We start from the raw sequence: 19,153 nt of genomic DNA, 5'->3' as shown, positions 1-19,153 counted from the left end.
AATTAAGAGTTTCATTGAAAATGACTGCTGGTAAAGTAAAGAACAACATGAGTTCTTTATATTTGACAGAACAGTTTGTTTCTGGTTTCAGGGGAAATAATCTGAGAAATGGATTTACAGCCACATGATGATAACTTTATTTCTAAACAGTTTTGAAAAGTGATGATTCAGATGCAGATCAGAAGGATTTGAGCTGGATCAGATCCTGGATCAGGAAATGAAAACTCAATAAAATATTTTTTACAATAATTCTATTTCCAATAGTTATTCAGTAAGCAGGAGGAATTGATTCCAACTTATAAATGCTGATTGATTTGGACAGCGGTGAGATTTAGATCTGAAAAACAAGATGTTTTATGTAGAAAGATGTTCATCAGTTTAACTCAAATGAGCAGCTCTGCTCAGTTTATCCACAACAGATTTGTGATTCTTGAGATATTAAAGAATATTTACTTTTATAGATTTACTTTTTTATTGCTCCATTTGGACACAATCTAACAGGCCGAAACAGACTATAGGGTCAAATTTTAAAATATTCTAAATACCATTACTACTAATACAGTTGATATAAAGATGGATAGACAGACAGACAGACAGACAGACAGACAGATAGATAGATAGATCACACCATTCAAAGTGAACATAAAGGCCTGGAAGACGGATTTTATTGTGATTTTATTGGCATGTTATTGATATTTTATTGATCTTCAGACAGCTGCAGCGTCACATCATATTTACAGAAACCTCCGGTGTTGGAGCTGACTTCATCCGGACTCTGTCTGTGGGTCTGCGGGTCTGCGGGTCGCGGCCCGCTGCCCGGCCGGGGGACGGCGCCTCCTGCCCGGCCTGCCCGCCGCGGACACGCGCTCACTTCCTGCGGCGCGCGGCGGCTCCTTTCTTGCTGCTGCAGAGCGCGAAGAGCGGGAACAGAGTCAGGTCTGTATAGTAATCCTGTTGTACTTTTAGAAGAATACTTTAGGAAAAACTCTCAGTCACTGTAGGAATATTACAGGAATATTACAGTGAAATCATAGGAGATAAAACTAACATTAAGTCACAATATATAGGAATATCATAGGAATATTGTAAGATTTTTATAGTGATACATGAAATAAAACTAGCATAAAGCACCATAGGATCACCATACAAACTCACTGTTGACTATCACAGACACACTAAAAGTGACTATAGGAATATCATAGGAATATTTCAGTGATAGCCTGCCATAAGACATACAATGAAAAACTAAGGTCACTATAGAACTATAAACTCACCATTGACTACCTAAGACTCACTATAGGAATATTATAGGAGTATTGTGAATATTATAGGAGTATTGTGAATATTATAGGAGTATTGTGAATATTATAGGAGTACTGTCAGGGCTGAGAGCTGCAGCGCCCTCCAGTGTCAGCAGGTCAGAGTTACATCAGTTACATCCTGGACCTGGAGACAGAATGCTGTTAAATCCCTGACTGGATCCGGACCAGCAGGAGGAGAGAAGTTTAAATCACTGCATGAGGTCCATTACAGCAAGTCAGACAGGAAAAACTATTAAATACATAAATACATACTATATTACTTCTGAAAATATAACTGGATGGTGTTCACACTGCTGGGTGTGACATCACTCAGTCACATATCTTTTATTTTTATTGTATAATTATATTTGCCCTGTATTGTATTGAATTGTATTGTATATTTTCTTTACATTTTTCTTATTCTAATTATATTTTATGTTGACACCTGCACCAAGAGACATTTATTGTTCTTGTCAAATACAGTTTCTGATTGTGATTCATGATGATGGAGGTCAGAGGTCACGCTCCTGTTTCCCCTGCAGTAAACTAAACACAGTGAAGTGAACCAGGCTGCCTGCTGCAGTTATAGCAGCTGATGAAGCAGCTGGAGGGCCAAACTGTCAGGGTGGAGACTTGTTAGTATGTCATGTCCATGTTTCCTGGGGGAGTGTCACTCCTTAACGCCTCGGTCTGTCTGGGACTTACTGTTTCTGCAGCTCGTCGATGCGGTTTCTGAGAGAGATGACCTGAAAGACAGACAGGCGTTTGAGCCGGAGGACAGCAGACAGGTTCGTCTCACCTGGACACAGATTCTCTTCCTCACATGCAACTTAAATATATAAGTTGCATACATATAACAGGAGAAATGGTTGATTCTGCACGGTCCGCTTCCCGGTCTCAGTCGCTGTTCATCTCCCTCCTCTGGCTCCCAGTCGCATCAAGTTCAAGTCCTTGATGCTCGCCTACAAAGCGCCGACCAAAACGGCTCCGACCGACCTGAACTCCTCATTCAGGTCTAAGCTCCCTCCGCCCGCTACGCTCTGCCAAGGAGCCACAACAAGGCCCTAAGTCACTAGCCAGACTCTTCTTCTGTGGTTCCTCGTCTGCCACCACAACAAGGCCCTAAGTCACTAGCCAGACTCTTCTTCTGTGGTTCCTCGTCTGCCACCACAACAAGGCCCTAAGTCTCTATCCAGACTCTTCTTCAGTGGTTCCTCTGTGGTGGAACGAGTTACCAAATTCCATTCGATCCGCAGAGTCCCTCTCAATCTTTAAAGAAAAGGATAAAGACCTAGCTCTTTAGAGAACACCTTCTCACCTGATGGACTGTGTAACCGAAAAAAAAAAAAAAAAAAAAAAAATCTTTATCTGCCTCTCCGCCTTGTTGTAGCTCCTCTGTCCTGTTGGACCAGATCTTAGCTTCATGGCTCTTACTTTCGTTGTTCTCTCCTGACTAGATCCTTGCTTGTGTTGTATTGAAATCGCATGTGTACATCGCTTTGGATAAAAGCGTCTGCCAAATGGGAAATTGTAATTGTTATTATTATTATTGTTTTTCTCTTTGGGCTCAATTTCCCATGAGATGGTACATGCTTTGAGTGTTCAGCTAAACACAGTAAAGCCAATACCAAGTTGGATATTGACATTGTTACTTGCTATCACATCCTTCAGTATCAGAACTTGATAGCCTTGGGCCTGACGGCTCAACAGCCTGATCTGGCAAAACAGATGGTAATCTTACACAAAGTTCCATGTCTCAGCTCTGGCTGCTCTACTGGCACAAACCCGCCATTGCCGCTAGCGGCTATATTTGTAATTGTCATTGTGAAGAGATAAAATGAGAAAAAATGATAAGACAAAACCTTGAAGGATCAGAGACATCAGAGCTCAGCAGGGAGGAAAAGGGCCGAAACACAAAATGCTGGAAGTGAAGTGAGTGAAGTCTGTCGCTCACCTGCTCAGGCTGTTTATATTCTGTCACTCGGCTCGAGCTCGTAACTCGCTCCTCATACAGAACCAAACCTGTTCCCTGTCCAGACCGAAACTAGTTCCTCTTTCATCTGACACCGAGGATTCTGGGAGCTGGTTTCCACAGTTTCCCTAAACAGAGGCTTACCATGCAGACAGATCATGCTGTCCAGGCGTTAACCTGCTCCACCCTCTAACCAGGTTAACACCTGGAGACCATTAAGCACAGCCAGGTTTACAAAACCCCCTCCAACCGCCCGAAACCCTCAATACACCTTCAGTCCACCTGAAATAAATCCTGGTGTCTTTACAGTGCTGGGAATGTAATCCACCAACATTTTAGAAAAAGCTAAACATCAAACTAGTGACAAGCAGGGGTGTGACCAAGTCAACTTTACTTGAGTCCCAAATCAGTCTTAAGTCTCGAGGCACAAGTCTCAAGTCAAGTCCCAAGTCTAAATGTAGAACAGCAAGTCAAGTCAGAACAAATCAAGAGTCCAGTATCAGTTTAATATCTTAAAGTCTAAGTCGTATCTAAGTCATTTACACAAACACAACATCTTCTGTCAAGACTTTAGAAACCTTTTCAAATCGTCAAAGTCAAGTCCCAAGTCACCAGAACCAAGTCAGTCATGTCTCAAGTCTTCTCTTCATGCATCAAGTCTCAAGCAATTAAAACTGTGACTTGAGTCTGACTTGAGTCCAAGTCATGTGACTCGACAATTTTAACAGGTTCTACTGCAGACTTTCTCATTCTCCAGATTCCCTGTCGGTTCCTCAGTGCCGTCTGTCTCTCACCTCGTATTTCTGCCTCTTGAGTTTCTCGATGTAGTCGAACTTGTGTGACTCCAGGTTGTGAAGCGAACCCCAAAGCTCCTTCGCCATCTCCCTGAAACACACCGGGAACAATCGATGGAGAAACACACGCCGACTCCCAGAAGCTTCATGTATCTCATGGTGAGCAGGGAGCGACTTGGTGATCTTTGTCTTCTCCTGTTTTTATATTATTATGTAAACTGAACATCCAGAATATTAGGTCTGCTTCTCTGTGTTTACACCTCCTGTGTGATCGGTATAGATTCAGTAAGGGAAATCAATAAGGAATAACGGCTTTTACCTGGATTCACCTCATCAGTGGACCTTGAAGAGTCCAGACAGTGGACCTTTCTGCACTATTCTTATTTTATGATTTTTTAATTACCTTTTCTTTGTTCTGCTACTGTACTGTACACTGCTGCTGTGACACCCGGATTTCCCCTAGGGGATCAATAAAGTGCATCCTTATCCTCATCCTTATCCTCATCCTCATCCTCATCCTTATCCTTATCCTCATCCTTATCCTCATCCTTATCCTCATCCTTATCCTCATCCTCATCCTTATCCTCATCCTTATCCGCATCCTTATCCTCATCCTTATCTGTATCCTTATCCTCATCCTTATCCTTATCCTCATCCTTATCTGTATCCTTATCCTCATCCTTATCCGTATCCTCATCCTCATCGTTATCCTTATCCTTATCCTTATCCTTATCCGTATCCTCATCCTTATCTGTATCCTTATCCTCATCCTCATCCTTATCCTCATCCTTATCGTAATCCTCATCCTCATCCTCATCCTTATCTGTATCCTTATCCTCATCCTTATCCTCATCCTTATCCTCATCCTTATCCGTATCCTCATCCTCATCGTTATCCTTATCCTCATCCTCATCCTCATCCTCATCCTCATCCTTATCGTTATCCGTATCCTCGTCCTCATCCTCATCCTTATCCTTAGTGAAAAGTTTTTCAGACATTGCATAAAACTCATCTACACCTCGTACGTTTTCCATCACAGTCGAACCACAATCACAGTGATGAATCTGTTCAAGGGTTTTACTGCTGCATTATCTGGACATGTGTCCTGTCAGTGTGTCTCAGTGTGTATTACACAGTGTCAGTGTATCTCAGTGTGTATTACACATGTCAGTGTATCTCAGTGTGTATTACACAGTGTCAGTGTGTCTCAGTGTGTATTACACTGTGTCAGTGTATCTCAGTGTGTATTACACAGTGTCAGTGTATCTCAGTGTGTATTACACTGTGTCAGTGTGTCTCAGTGTGTATTACACTGTGTCAGTGTATCTCAGTGTGTATTACACAGTGTCAGTGTATCTCAGTGTGTATTACACTGTGTCAGTGTGTCTCAGTGTGTATTACACTGTGTCAGTGTATCTCAGTGTGTATTACACAGTGTCAGTGTATCTCAGTGTGTATTACACTGTGTCAGTGTATCTCAGTGTGTATTACACTGTGTCAGTGTATCTCAGTGTGTATTACACAGTGTCAGTGTATCTCAGTGTGTATTACACATGTCAGTGTATCTCAGTGTCAGTATTACTTCAGATTGTCCTCGCTGAGGCTTTCGATGTTGAGAGGTTTGCATCTCTCTGCCAGGATCTTCTTCTTCTTCTCTCTTTCAGTCTGCTTCTTGCCTCTCCTCTGGTCAGCCTTGAAGAGTCCAGACAGGGAACCAAAGAGTTAAAAACTGATGATTCAGTCTATATGCTGTTAGTGCTTGTATGTGGAAACTCTGAGTAGCAGTGTTAGCCTGGAGGATACAGAGATGTGAGCTTGTGATGGGAAAGTTACTGGGATTCCAGACTGACTGGGATAACTGGGTGGGAAGGAAACGACTCCATGCAACAGTTACCATCATGAACAAGGCATTGAACCCCGGCTGCTGCAGCGGAACCGGATCTCACACAAATACGTGAAATGAACCCGACGAGAGTCAGGGTGTTGTGGTCGGGTGGATGGGCGGATGAGTTTGACTTCAATGCCGGAGTTCTACCATGAATCAATTTTTAATTTTTAGTGAAAGTTTTTCTTATTGAACCATGACCAAAGCTTTTCCCAAACCTTAACCAAGTTGTCTAAACATAACCTTAACACAATTAATCTGCGTTTCAGAGTTCGAGCTCATTTCACGACTGTTTATGAGATCATGTTGAATGGAGCTTAGTGGTGACCAGCAGCAGACTGTGGTTTTACTGGGCAGCTCCCAGTGTGACTGTATCTAAGGTGAAGGTACAGCTGGGAAAGCATGCGTGGTCAGATCAGGTTAAAAACCCTCCTGTACCTTCTGCAGGCCGCTGTAGCTGGATCCCATGGTGCTCAGCGCAGACTTCTTCTTGGCGTCGTCTTCTGCCTTCCTGTGGGCGTCGGCGTCCTCCTTCCTCTGCCGCTCAGCCTGCCAGAAGAATTTCAAAATGTCACCAAACCACAGAGGAAAGAAGAAGTCCTGGAGGGACAGCGTGGCGAGTTCAGGACAGCGGAGCATGTTTAGATGGAGCTGTGCTGCGAATGGCACCAGGCAGTCCAAAACCAGAACCAAATTCCCAGTTTGGCAGATCCGGATCCTACCTCACGCCTGGCCTGCCGCTCTTTGTCCTTCTCGGCACGGATCCTCTGCTGCTCGGCTCGCTCGGCCCGGCGCTTCTCCTGAACAAGCAAACAAAAGACGAGATGCAGAGCTTTCTATCTGGAGGAATGAAACTAGCGCTTTGGTAGTTTGGTTTATTTCCGTAAGACTGGGACTACTCTGGCCTTATGATCCTCAAGACAAACCTGTTGAGTCTACATACAGAAGTACCAGCTGCAGCTGCATGTGTACAGTGTGTGTGTGTGTGTGTGTGTAGCGGTTAATTTGGGTAAAATCTTACAATTCTTTCTTTGAGAGCGATGAGCTCCTCTTCCTCCTTCTTCCTGCACTCGAAGTGAGCGTCGATCAGCCCCTGCAGCTCGACCAGATCTTTGTTCTGACGTTTCTTCTGGATGTCCTGCAGGAAACCACACACACACACACACACACAAGTCAGGCAAACAGCACAGTGCATGGGACCAGGAGGTTGCTGGTTCCAATCCCTGACTGACTGCAAACATCTGGGCTGGGAGAGAGGAATGAGAATCGTTCTCCCCTTCCTCAACAACTACTGTTGAGGTTCTCTTGAGCAAGGCACTTCTGCTCCAGTGGAGCTGCAGTCCAGGTTTGGACTGGAGAAGAGAAAACACCTTTGAGCAGAAGGTTGTTGGTTCCAATCCCTGGACTGACCAGCCAAGTCTGGGTGGGGAAAGTGAATGAAAAACACCTTCCCTCTCTTACTGTCGAGGACCCATGAGCAAGGCACATCCCCTCCAGCTGCTCAGCGACCACCAGTAGAAGACCGGTTATACTGGGCAGCTCCCAGTATCAATATGTGTAACTGAATTAGTATGAAGCAGGGTGTAAACAACAACATACATGTCCAGTCAGCTTTCCCTTGATAAACAACATTTTATAAAACATGGAAACATCTCAACTTACATCAAAGTCCACCTTCTCTCCATCAGGGATCTTGGGGGCAGACGGTCTGGTGAAGGAAGTCAGAGGCAGAGCGTCAAAACGCTTCAGTACTTTAGAGATTAGGTGAATCCTGAATTTCCCCAAGGGGATCAATAAAGTGCTATCTCATCTTATCTCATATTATCTTATCTTATCTTATCTTATCTTATCTTATCTTATCTTATCTTATCTTATCTTATCTTATCTTATCTTATCTTATCTTATCTTAGGTGCTAGCAATGTGAACACAGCTGCAGATGTTTGGAAGGAAAACACACTCACTTGAACTTTGGCTTCTCCTCTGGTTTTTCAGCATCAAAACAACAACAGGGAGAGAAACAGGTTGAGCGGTTAGAGACCAGCTGTGTAGAGAGCAGCTGTTAATCCATGAGGACAAACTGAGTTACATCTCACACTCCCAGTATCACAGTAATATCAGTGTGAGTCTCATTTTCAGCTAAATTTACATTACAGTGGCCTTATTTCAGTGTATTAATAACACTGGCTAAGTATAGTTACAAAGGTGTAAGAACAGAATGTAATAAAAAAAAAAACAGATTTGTACTTAAGTTGTGTTGTTACATCCTTGTAAGTACATTTTATTAAGTGCTGACAGAGTATTACTGTGTACACACAGTACTTTTCCACTGCTTAATATACAGCTTAGTACACTGGAATAAGGCTGCTGTAAAATAAGGTGTTACCTACAGTAGTTTTCACAGTGTTAATTTGGTGTGCGTTAGTGTGTAAATCAAACCAATATAATAACAGATTTAAAGTGCTAATAAGGATCAGTACACTGTGTCATTTATCATGACATAAAATATCTACGCTACTCATGAGTTTAATTTTTTAAACATACTTCAACGCACACTTTAACAAATTGGTACTACTGGATCATCACAACTGGACTGTAATTACTGTTAATAATGTTTCATTGCAAAAACAACTGGGATTCAAAAAGAAACAAATAACTAAGTTTGTGATTAGCGGTTTTTGACCCTCACACTCAAAAAAACAACAAAAGGGAGGAAAACGCAGGCAAAGCAACAGCGACTCAGCGGGAAATACAAACTACCATCTTGATCGCCCTCCTCCACTGGCAGGACGCATTCATGCAAAAAAGAGAAGAAGCAGAGATGAGCGGTCGGCCCAAAACCACGACTCAGCATTTCTGAATTCTTCACCCTTTTCTGTCGGCTGACGCAGAAACTAAACTGAGTTCTGTCTGTGAAACAGATGCAAGGCGTTTGCATCGTTTGTTTCACTGGACAGCTCCGGCCCGGGAGACTCTCACCGCCGTCCCGGACGGGAAGTGACAGCCTCCCCGGCCAATAGGAAGACAGCTAAGGTCCAATCAGAAGAACAGAAGAATTCAAGTCAACATACCTTCCTCTTCATAGGCCTCTGCATGCAGCAAGCGTCCAGAGCGAGAGCAGAACAGATATGATTAGTGGTCAGACCGAGGCTCCGGCCCGATGATGCAGCTGATGAAGCGCATTTACCAGATTGGGGCGTTCATGTTCTGCTGCAGGTGGAGCCACTGCAGAGTCTGCTTCATGCATTCAGCCTGCACTAACGCTGCAGACTGTTCTTTGTTGAATGGTACACAGCACCATATTAGTATATTTCAAAACAAGATTCAATGTCTGTCAGCTGGGTTCCAGACTGTTCCTTGTTGAAAAGAGCAAAGCTCAGTTTTCTAAACAATTCCTCCTGAGGGAGGAGCAAAACTGAAGCATGAGTCAAGCAAGCGTACAGAGAGCTGGGATTTCTACAGTGGCTCCATCTGTGTGTGATGACAGTTTGTAAAAATCATAAGCAATAGACCAAAACATAGAAGACTTGAATACTGAGGATCATCACTTTTCATCACAACACCCCAATGTAAATGCTTTGGAGCCATTTGTGCACAGAGAAAGATAGCAGTCTGAAATATCTACAGTCAACTCATTCTTCTTCTACACACAGAAGCAAAGATGCTGAACATGAACTGATGGGAGAAGAAGAAACGACCTTTACATGAGTGGAAGTTCCCCAGCAGGATCTCCTGAAATGTTGTGAAATAAGCATGAAGTCTTAAAATGTGAACATGCACAGAAAGTGAGAGAATTATGTTTTCCCAGCACAAAAGGGTTTCATGAAGGAGGCGCGACTACAAACTTCTTCTTCTCATCTCACATTAAAATATCGCGGTGGAAAGTTAAGTGTCGTGGTCGGGGTTTGCATGGGCGGAGGAGTTTGACTTTGACTCTGACGACCTGGGTTCAATTCCCAACTCATATCAAGAACATTTCTACTGTGAGTCAAGCTTAGCTAAAGTTTTCCTTATTGATCCGACCAAAGTCTTTCCCAAACCTTAAAGGATAAGGCTGGTGTTTTTTAATGCATTTCTTACCGTCAACAAATCCTATGAAAATAACAAAATCAACAATGCGTTTGCTCTCCTCCTGTTACTTTCTGAATTCCCACGTTCTGTTTTTAGCCGTCAACCTGGAAGTCACTGGCTCCAACTGTAAGCTAAAAACCTTGAAATCCAGCTCACAAAGACATAGTTTACATTTTAAAAATTGCTAACTGTTACCATGAAAAGTCAGGCTGTTGTAGTTATTACCAAATCAAATTCAAATAGGAACAAATTCTTCATTATCCCGGGGACTATTTTCTGTGCTATGGAACTACTTTCCTGAGATGGAAAAAATTTTGTTATTTTCATAGGATTTGTTGACAGTAAGCAATGCATTAAAAAACACCAGCCTGATCCTTGAACTGAGTTATTTTTAGTTCCTAAACTGAACCGTCAGCCGACCTGCAGCTGAAAACGTCCAGTTCATGTTTTTGTCGCAGAATCCAGTTTGTGGTGGAGGAACGTCATTTCCTCATAATTTGTGTCCACAGCACATAATCTGTGTTTCAGACTTCATGGTCATTCACAAAAGTTCATGAGATCACGCTGAAGTTACACATCATCTCTTCTATTACGGACTTCAACTTAAAGATGACAGGATGTGTTTGATAAAATATAACATTTGTGTTGAAGCATGAATGTCAACAGCTGGAAGGAGGTTCATTAATGTAAAGGCAGCTGGTTTTCTTCTCCTCCCTTTCAACATTTATATACATACTGTATCTCAATACAAATTTTGGAAACAGCACAAAATGTTTTCTTCTGATTACTTATTAGCTAACATTGATGATGATGTGATATGATAATTGTGGACATTTCATGAAGCATAGACCAACTGTTCACTCTACTCTAAAAACTAAAAACTAAAAACTAAGGTTTCACTGAGGGTTCCAGCAAGAGTTGAAAGAAGCTAATAAGCATCTTAGGGTTCTTCATTAGAAAAAAGGGTTCCCTGAAGGGTTCCTTGAAGAACCTCTGTATGTTAGCGGCTTGTGGAAGTATCATAAGGGTTCCTGAGGCCTTTATAACAGGGTTCTTCAAGGAACCTTCGGTGGTTCCCTTATGGCCGTAATCTGAAGAATACCTAAAGGTTCTTCAAAGCCCTTTTACTTTTTTGAGATCATCTCTGATGGATCCTGGTATGATGCCATTAAGGGGAAGCAGTCAGGAGTTTAGCTGGTTCACCTGGTTTATTGTTGGTTCATTATTGGTTTATTATTGGCATTATTGGTTCTCAAGCCTGGCTTGGGAACCATAATGCAGCAGATAGTGGGAAGGTGCTAGCTTGTTCTACTGGCACACTGGGAGTCAGTGGATCTGCATCACACAGGAAGACTGGTGAAGAGTGGAGACTTCAGGCTTGATGTTAGAATACAACGCTTCTCGTTACAGCGAGGCCGTGATCAGATAGGAGCTTGTTCTCCTGCTTTGTTCTCCTGCTTTGTTCTCCTGCTTTGTTCTCCTGCTCAGACATGACGCTCAGCTGGGAGCACCACTGCTAACAGGGAGAGCAGGAGGTCAAAGGGCGCAAGGAGCATTACATCATTCTGGTCATCAGCTAACCAGAGGTAACAAAGAGGATAACGTTGAAAATCAAGACAGAGCAGAGAAAGTTAGCCATGACTCTGCTGCTGTTGAAGAAGACGATGAGGAATCTGTTCTGAACTGGAGGATGAAGAACGCTTCAGGCTGTTTTCACACTGATGTAACGCAGCAGCAGTTTGGAAGAGACGCCGTCTGCTGCAACCAAACTATTTTTTAAGAGGTGCAGGCTCATTACAGCGTCCTATATGATCATGGCCGTATGTGAGTGTGGTTCGCTCCTGGCTCCCTGATGGTCAGGTGGGACACCAGGACAGAGAAGAGACAAAATGTGCTTCTGTTGTTTTGGTTTTACTAAATAATGAATTGAAACCGCATGTCACTGCTGGAAATTCATCCTAAAACTTTACACATGCCTTCATCCACTTTGCACATCCATTGCTTTCTTCATACTGGGCAGCTATGAAGAGGAGGTAGCTCCAGTGGAAAGGGCAGGAAGGGAAGCTAAAGGGAACTAGATTAGTGTGCTGCAAAATATCCACCTTAACAAAACATTTAGTCTAGTATTGAGTCTTAATATCTTGCTTTCCTTAAAACCAGTGAAACGATTTGCTGATGGAGTGTGATAACGTCTCTCTGTCCAATGCAGTCCGGACAAATGAAATGTTCTCGACCCACTGGCAGATCTCTTTCACTTGTTTTAAAGAAAATAGGTTTTAAAACTCGACTAAAGGCTTGTTCAGCTGGATGTTTTCCGCAGCGTGTCGACTATCCTACTGACTGACTATCCTACAGAGCAAAGAGCTGAATGTCCTGCAGGGGAAGGATGAACGAAGTGCCCATGCCACGTACCTTCCTCCTCATGAACCACCTCCTCCACCACCTCCTCTGGCTCTGCTTCTGGTTCTGCTTCAGGTTCTACCTCTGGTTCTGCTTCTACCTGGGCCTCCGCCTCAGGGGCTACTTCTACTTCTACTACCTCCTCCTGGGCTACGGACACGCAGCATGCAGCAAGCCGCCGGGGGGAGGAAGGTGTCGGAGAAGGCCGTTAATGAAGACAGACACGACAGAGCCATTAGAAACCAAAAGTGAGAGAGAGATTACTTCAGTTACAGAAAGGAAGGTGAGCGAGGGACAGCTGCTGAGAGAAAAAAGAGAGAGAGACAATGGGAATGAAACAGATGACGAGAGAGAAAACAGTCCATTGACCTTACTTCATCGTGTGGCAGCCATTTTGAACTCTCAGGGTACAGAAACTCGAGTCCAGTCCAGTTCAGTTCTGTCCTACTGTTGTGAACCAAGATGATCATACAAAACATTTATTATTTCACAGATTCCCACTGAAAAACACATTAGAAAAACAATGGATCTTTAGAATCCAGAGGGATATCGGTTCACATTTTAATATATTTAGTCCATTAGCGCATTAGAGCAACCAGAGTCTAGCCTTGGTAGCTAGCTGGTAGCTTACTAACTAGTAATGAGGCAAATACACGGTACGCCACATGGGAAGGTGCCATTCAGTTTCAATCAGAGGGAGAGCGGGAACTCGTGAGCTCGGTGCAGGCGGAGCGGCGGGCGGAGCGTGGGATGGCGGCGGGCGGAGCGTGGGATGGCGGCGGGCGGAGCGTGGGATGGCGGCGCTGCACAACATGTGAACCACAGGCTAGCGGAGAGTTTCGCCAGAGTTTAAATCACTTCAACTTTTGAGCGGTCGTTGCACATGGTCCAGCCGATTGGCGGAGGTTATCTTGTCCGACCGATGAGATTTAACTTTATTGTGTTGTGGATCGCATCAGCATGAAGGAGAGGTTGGTCTTGGCTGTCTCCGACTGTCTGGATATTTGATATTTCATTGAATTCCCACCGGGATGTAAATAACAAAACACCACAGGTAGCTTGTTGGTGTCAGAGTTGATATATCAGCTAAGCGACATTTTATAACAGACTTAATAAACATGTTAATAAACATGAATTAAATGACAAATACAACATTGTATTTTATTGGGGCAGGCGAGCCAGTGGCAGCTGGATTGTACCATAGAAACCACTGTTTCTATGGTAACCACCACTCACTGAAAGCAGTAATCTGGTGACCTGCCCAGGGGACCGACGTGATTGGTTAATATCGGCTGCCGAGTGTTCGCCCCAGGACTTCCTGATAAATTAAAGTCATGGTTGTTTCTGCTGATCTGACTCTGTTGGGTCGGAGTGACACAGTTTTACAGATATGCTAATCTTCCAGGTAGAGTTTCCCACACCGAGTGTTCAAAATGGCCGCCGTGTGAATAAGGTCAATGACAATCACATTGACAGATGTGACGCTGATAGACGATGATGTCATTTCCTAGACTGGGACAACATGTCGCATGGCAAGAAAAAGATGTGGAGAACCTAAAGCCCAGGCACATTTTTTCCTTCCCCATGTCTTCTGAAACAAGTCACTCGTCAGGAAAGTCACTCTTAACTTGGACGTGTTTGACAGACAGCTGGGTGTTCGTTCGCTTCTGCCTCCAACTGGAAACAAATGTGCTGAACGGAGATTAAGGCAAGACAAATACAACTATACAGATGAATAAATACTTTACTCATCAGGTGAAAAAGTTTAGCAAAAAAGCACCCAAAACTTTAAAGGTGTTTTAATGATACAGTAGATCTACAGATGCTTGAGGTTTTTACTTAAAGACAACAAGAGAGACATTTAGGGGATGAGGGTCTGATCTAATAAACACCTGTTGCCACCTATTAAACAAGAAAATGTTTTATGGCTGCACTTTGTATTTAGAAAATACTGTTACAGCTCTACGTTAGTCTCTATCTCCTGAATAATGCCCAGAGTGGCGGAGCAGGCGATGTCGAGTCAAACACGTCGGGTCAAGGCTGTGAATTCAGACGATTAGTGCAGTGGAGGAATGTCTGAAATATAAAGTCGATTCAGTCGTTTTTACCTTCCTCGTCTTCAGTTTTGGCAAAAAACAGACAGTGAAACAACATAAACACAACATAATGTCATTTCACAGTTCATCACACCGGTGCTGTAAACACACTCAAACATGGCTGTTGTTCCCCAAGACTCCAAGATGACTGTGACTTTCTATTCAGTGGTATCCAGTCTTTACTGTCACTCCAGTCTGTAACTGTCTCACTGTCTCACTGTATTTCAAATATTCACCGGTCCATGCAGCATAAGACTGCAAATAGCAGAATATTTATATTTTACACACATGAGCCTGTCCAGGTAAGTGTTTCAGAAACTCATGTCTCAACACATGAAGGAGTTTTGATCCTTCAGCTAAGAAATCTATCTCAGTTAACATATGAAAATCACCAAAATTGCTAAATTGTTACGAGGTTTTCACATGACAGCACTGATAGTTTACTGTCAGGTTACGTGGCTCTAACTGCATGCTGGGAATAAACTTTGTCCACCATGCTGATGGTCTTCATTATTTTAACAGCCAAGTTATTGAAATTCAGCAGTCACTGTAGGAGTCAGGGAATGCCATGCACTGCAAAAATCCTCCATCTTAACAAGTCATCTAGTCTCATATTCAACCTTCAGATCTTATTTTTCTGAAACCAAGAGAAACATTCTGCAGTGAGGAGAGATAACTCCACTTGTCTCCACAGCAGCTTCACTTGTTTCAGGAACTTTCTAGAAATGAAACAAGTCAGTCTGTTGAAACCAGTCAGAATAAGGCAGATCACTGCACTGCTGTCAAGAAAATGACTCTTGATTCTACTGAATTCTTCAAACAAGTTGATTTGCATTGGAAACAAGAGAAATTATCAGACCCTACTAGCAGATCTTTCCACTTATTTTAAGAAAATTATGATTTTACAACTCGATAACAGACTGAATGACTAAATGACTTGTTAAGACAGAGATTTGTTACAGTGTGCATTTATCCAGGTCACCACTTGGAGGCGACACAGCATTAAGAAACAGAACTAGTTCCATCAGGTCAAAGTTCACATCCTGGTCTGCTTCAGATAAACGGCTCCACGATGCCAGTAACTGTGTGAGTAGTGAGACTGAACAAATTACTTACATTTTATTAAAAGTATCACTGGTACGTCATAATTTAAAGGTATTTACTGTGGCTTGCCTTTATTGGACAGTATAATTTACATATATAATGAACAGAATAAACATTAATATTTTTTCACTTACCCTCGACCTGATCCCTGAAAGATGAAACATGAGACATTTAGAAGTCATGCATACAGTCCCAGTTGCCTTCTCTTCAACATGTTATTTCATAAAATAAAATACAAGACAGAAGTGTTTTAAATTTTTTACACAGTATGGGATTCACTTACAGTTCCTCGGTGTCGGACATCGTGACAGTCGACTTTACACCTGAAGGGAAAGAAGAGAAGGTTGATGAGAGGGAGAGAGAGAGCGTCCCGTTATGAAAAGGTCACGGGTTCGACTCCCGCAGAGCCGTCAACGCTGAGTCGCTCCTGATCACCTGCTGCTCTGGATGAAAAGAAAGAAAAAAGAAAACGCTTCAAAAGTGACTGTAATGAGTTTTAAATCAAATCAAATTTATGTAAGAAGAGCTTTGAAACAACACAGTTGTAACAAAGTGCTGTACAGAGGCAGTATGATGAACAAACAAAGTGGAAGAAAGAAGATTAACAACATGGGTAAAAGCAAACAAAAACCAGAACAATGCAAAAGAACCCTAAAAAGCATGAATGATTTTTTCTTAGTCTGAAAAAATAAGAAGGACCTGATGTTGGAAGTAATCCTGAGCAGGTAGAAACAAGATTTTACAACACAGTTTATCAAATTTTAATCAATCGTCAAATTTCAGGACAGGATCAAAAATATTTTTTGGATTCAGAGAAGGAGACAGGAAGTTGATGTTGGGACTGAAAGAACTGGAAGAGTCAGGAGGAGAACAGGATGATCTCAGTTTAGCTGGAGGAGCTTCTTCTCACATCAATCATACAGTCTGTAAGATTTACAAGATTGGTCTGACTGTTCGATTCTAACCGGAGATAAAACTGAGTGTCGTCCGCGTAGCAATGAGAGGAAATATTGTATTTGTGAATAATTTGACTAAGAGGGAGCACGTAACTACAGAAGAGAATGGGACCGAGTACAGAACCCTGAGGGACGCCACAGGGGACGGGAGCCGTGGACGAGGAGGAATTTCCTCTAGATACAGAAAAGGCTCTTTTTAAAAGACAGAAGCAGAAACAGTCGGGGTTGTGCCAGTCTAGCCGGCCCGCTGTGAGACCGGCACAGTCAGCTGCATCAGAAGCCACTCTGAGATCCAATAGGATCAAGATGGCAGAGTCTCCAGTGTCTGAAATTAAGAATACTAGTGCAGTGCCCGTTCACAATAAAAAACACACAATAGGCGTAGGCTATCAGTCGCTTGCTTTGTTCGCTTGTTTATTCAAAGTTTATTAATATTGAACGTGTCGCGTGTCCGATCCGACGCTGCACGTCCTCGGGTCCCCAGCGATACACCCGCCGTTTGAAGTAGATCGGACAAACGGTTCTCAAGATATGCAAAGGACACACATGACCCTGTTTACACTTGGTTTTAAAATGCGTCTTGGGCGATCGGATCACCGTTTACACCTGTGTTTATCATGCGTCTCCAAGGTGTCCAGCTGACCACTTGTGTTCAGATTTCGTTACCGCCTGCGTTACGTTACTGCGTTGATGACGTATTTCCTGTTACGTCCTTGTCAGAGACGCATCAGGACGCATTAGCGTTTGCACTACAAAAGATATGTGGTCCAATGCGTCCCAGACCACCTCGGCAAGTGGTTTGAGTGATCGGATCACAATGTGTCTTGGTGGTCGTTTACACTTGTATTTAGCACTGGCATTTTAAAACCAAGTGTAAACAGGGTCATACAGACAGAGATTCATTGCTTTATAGTATGATGTCATTAGAGAGCGGATTCTGTGATATAGATTCCCCTAAAACCTGACTGGAAATTTTCAAGTATGTTGTACTGATCAAGCAACAATACCAGCTGTTAGTAAATTGCCTTCTGTACTTTGGACGGAGACGGCAGGTTTGAAATGGATCTAAAGTCACGGGGAACATTCGGGTCTAAATCTGGTTTCTTGAGGATGGCTGAACAATGGCGTCACGATGGAACAAGACCTTCACTTCACCTCCACCCTCTGCCTGCTGGTCTCTGACCCGCCTGTCAACACAGTCTCTACACTGTGCTTTGTGTCTCGTGGTCTTATGTCTCCTCCGTAGTTCGGACTTTCGGTCCAGCTGCTGGTCCAGGTAGGCCGGCCATGTGAAGTCAAATCACATACAGGTAACTCCCAGAATTAAGCAAAGTTCTTCTCTAAGATGTTTCAGCAAGTAACATCCATCATGCTTCAGGTGTTTCATCTGTCCAGACTCCTGAAGCTGTTCAGACTCTTCATGTGTTTTACCCGATGAAGCTCTCTGTTCAGCTTCATGTCACCGCCTGGCCTATGTGGCAGAATTGTAATCCTTTTTGATATATGTATATATATAAAGTGTCTTTGGATGACTCTTTCACACTTGGCGGTCCGGCACAGCTGCAGAGGACTTGGAGGATTAGTCCAGGATCATATTTCTGCCCATCAGCTGAGAGCTTGTCCAAATAGCTGCTTTAATCCCCGAGCCGCATCCCGTCCTGCGGCTCATCGCGGGACGGGCGGACGGGATGAGGTCACGGCCTTCACACCAGCTCCACCAGCAAATCAATTTCCAACAAATGAGCTTTGATCGACTTACAGCTGACAGCAGCTCTGTGCCCAGTATTCCCTCAGCTAGCTGCAGCACATGCCCGCTCTTCAGCTCGCTGTGCATGTAGTGGACAGTGGAGAGCTGGGCTCCATGTCTGAAGTATAAACTCATTAAACACTGAACTGCAGTCAAAGAGCTTTCTGTCTGAATATCAGTGTTTCTCTGTCTTCATGTGTTCATGTTAGCAGCTGAGTCGATGACAGATGATCTGCTGTCGCTCTGTTTCTGCATCAGTCACAACATTCAATCCTGAACATCTATTTTACCTGCCGAATAAACTGATTGATAAACTGACTGATTCTGATTCAGAAAACATCAAATCTAAGATTTAAAAACATAAAATGTAAACTACTGAAGATTTATGATTTAATGATTGTTTTGGTATTAGAAAGATAATATTCACGTTCAACCCATATGGGGTTTTGAAGGCAGATACTGATATTTTTAGATTTAAGCTGATGATAGTTGATATTTTGTGCCGATATTCTGTATCTTTAATTTTGACCGTTTTCATGCAAGACTTTCTGTTATTCTTGTCAGACTGGAAAAGCCTCTGAAACAGAATTTCAACACTAAAACTCCATTAAAACTCAGACTAATGAAATAGTTTCCATTGGCAGCTGAGTCCGGCTTCACTGAAACCCTGAAGCTGTTCTCAGCCGGCTGAGATCCATTTTGATTGAAAGGTAAATATCAGATTTATTGATTAACTGCTGCTTATTATCAGTTGTACTCTTCGTAGTGTGATATCTGTTGTGTATTTGAGAGCGTGAGAGTGACTGAATGAATGAGAGAGAGAGGGAGA

The 19,153-nt window shown here is 43.0% G+C and overlaps 1 protein-coding gene across 6 annotated transcripts in view; it reads right to left on the bottom strand.

The window, feature by feature from the left end:
- Positions 1-659: 659 nt before the first annotated feature.
- Positions 660-19,153, bottom strand: part of LOC139657660 (troponin T, fast skeletal muscle isoforms-like) — a 20,103-nt gene continuing 1,609 nt past the window's right edge. Inside the window, exons 1-15 of one of the 6 annotated variants that reach the window (XM_071535563.1) lie at positions 15,905-15,939; positions 15,756-15,769; positions 14,530-14,538; positions 12,434-12,571; positions 9,022-9,039; positions 8,711-8,731; positions 7,915-7,933; positions 7,615-7,660; positions 6,974-7,090; positions 6,675-6,752; positions 6,391-6,501; positions 5,650-5,759; positions 4,068-4,158; positions 2,007-2,047; positions 660-904 (exon numbers count right to left, since the gene is read on the bottom strand). In XM_071535563.1, coding sequence (XP_071391664.1) covers positions 868-904; positions 2,007-2,047; positions 4,068-4,158; positions 5,650-5,759; positions 6,391-6,501; positions 6,675-6,752; positions 6,974-7,090; positions 7,615-7,660; positions 7,915-7,933; positions 8,711-8,731; positions 9,022-9,039; positions 12,434-12,571; positions 14,530-14,538; positions 15,756-15,769; positions 15,905-15,924 — 870 coding nt within the window. In that variant the 5' untranslated portion in view covers positions 15,925-15,939 and the 3' untranslated portion in view covers positions 660-867. Of the gene's footprint in view, positions 905-2,006; positions 2,048-4,067; positions 4,159-5,649; positions 5,760-6,390; positions 6,502-6,674; positions 6,753-6,973; positions 7,091-7,614; positions 7,661-7,914; positions 7,934-8,710; positions 8,732-9,021; positions 9,040-12,433; positions 12,572-14,529; positions 14,539-15,755; positions 15,770-15,904; positions 15,945-19,153 lie in introns of those variants that run through there. The other 5 variants (XM_071535561.1, XM_071535566.1, XM_071535562.1 and 2 more) reach the window with 5 other exon arrangements.

Source organism: Centroberyx affinis, unplaced genomic scaffold (genome assembly GCF_046629955.1).
Source record: "Centroberyx affinis isolate AG114_WGS23_722 - 3 ecotype Tasmania unplaced genomic scaffold, CSIRO-AGI_Caff_v1 ptg002732l_1, whole genome shotgun sequence".
Classification (NCBI taxonomy): domain Eukaryota; kingdom Metazoa; phylum Chordata; class Actinopteri; order Beryciformes; family Berycidae; genus Centroberyx; species Centroberyx affinis.
The sequence above is the reverse complement of the archived record's forward strand: the minus strand, read 5'-3'. Positions and strand labels throughout refer to the sequence as shown.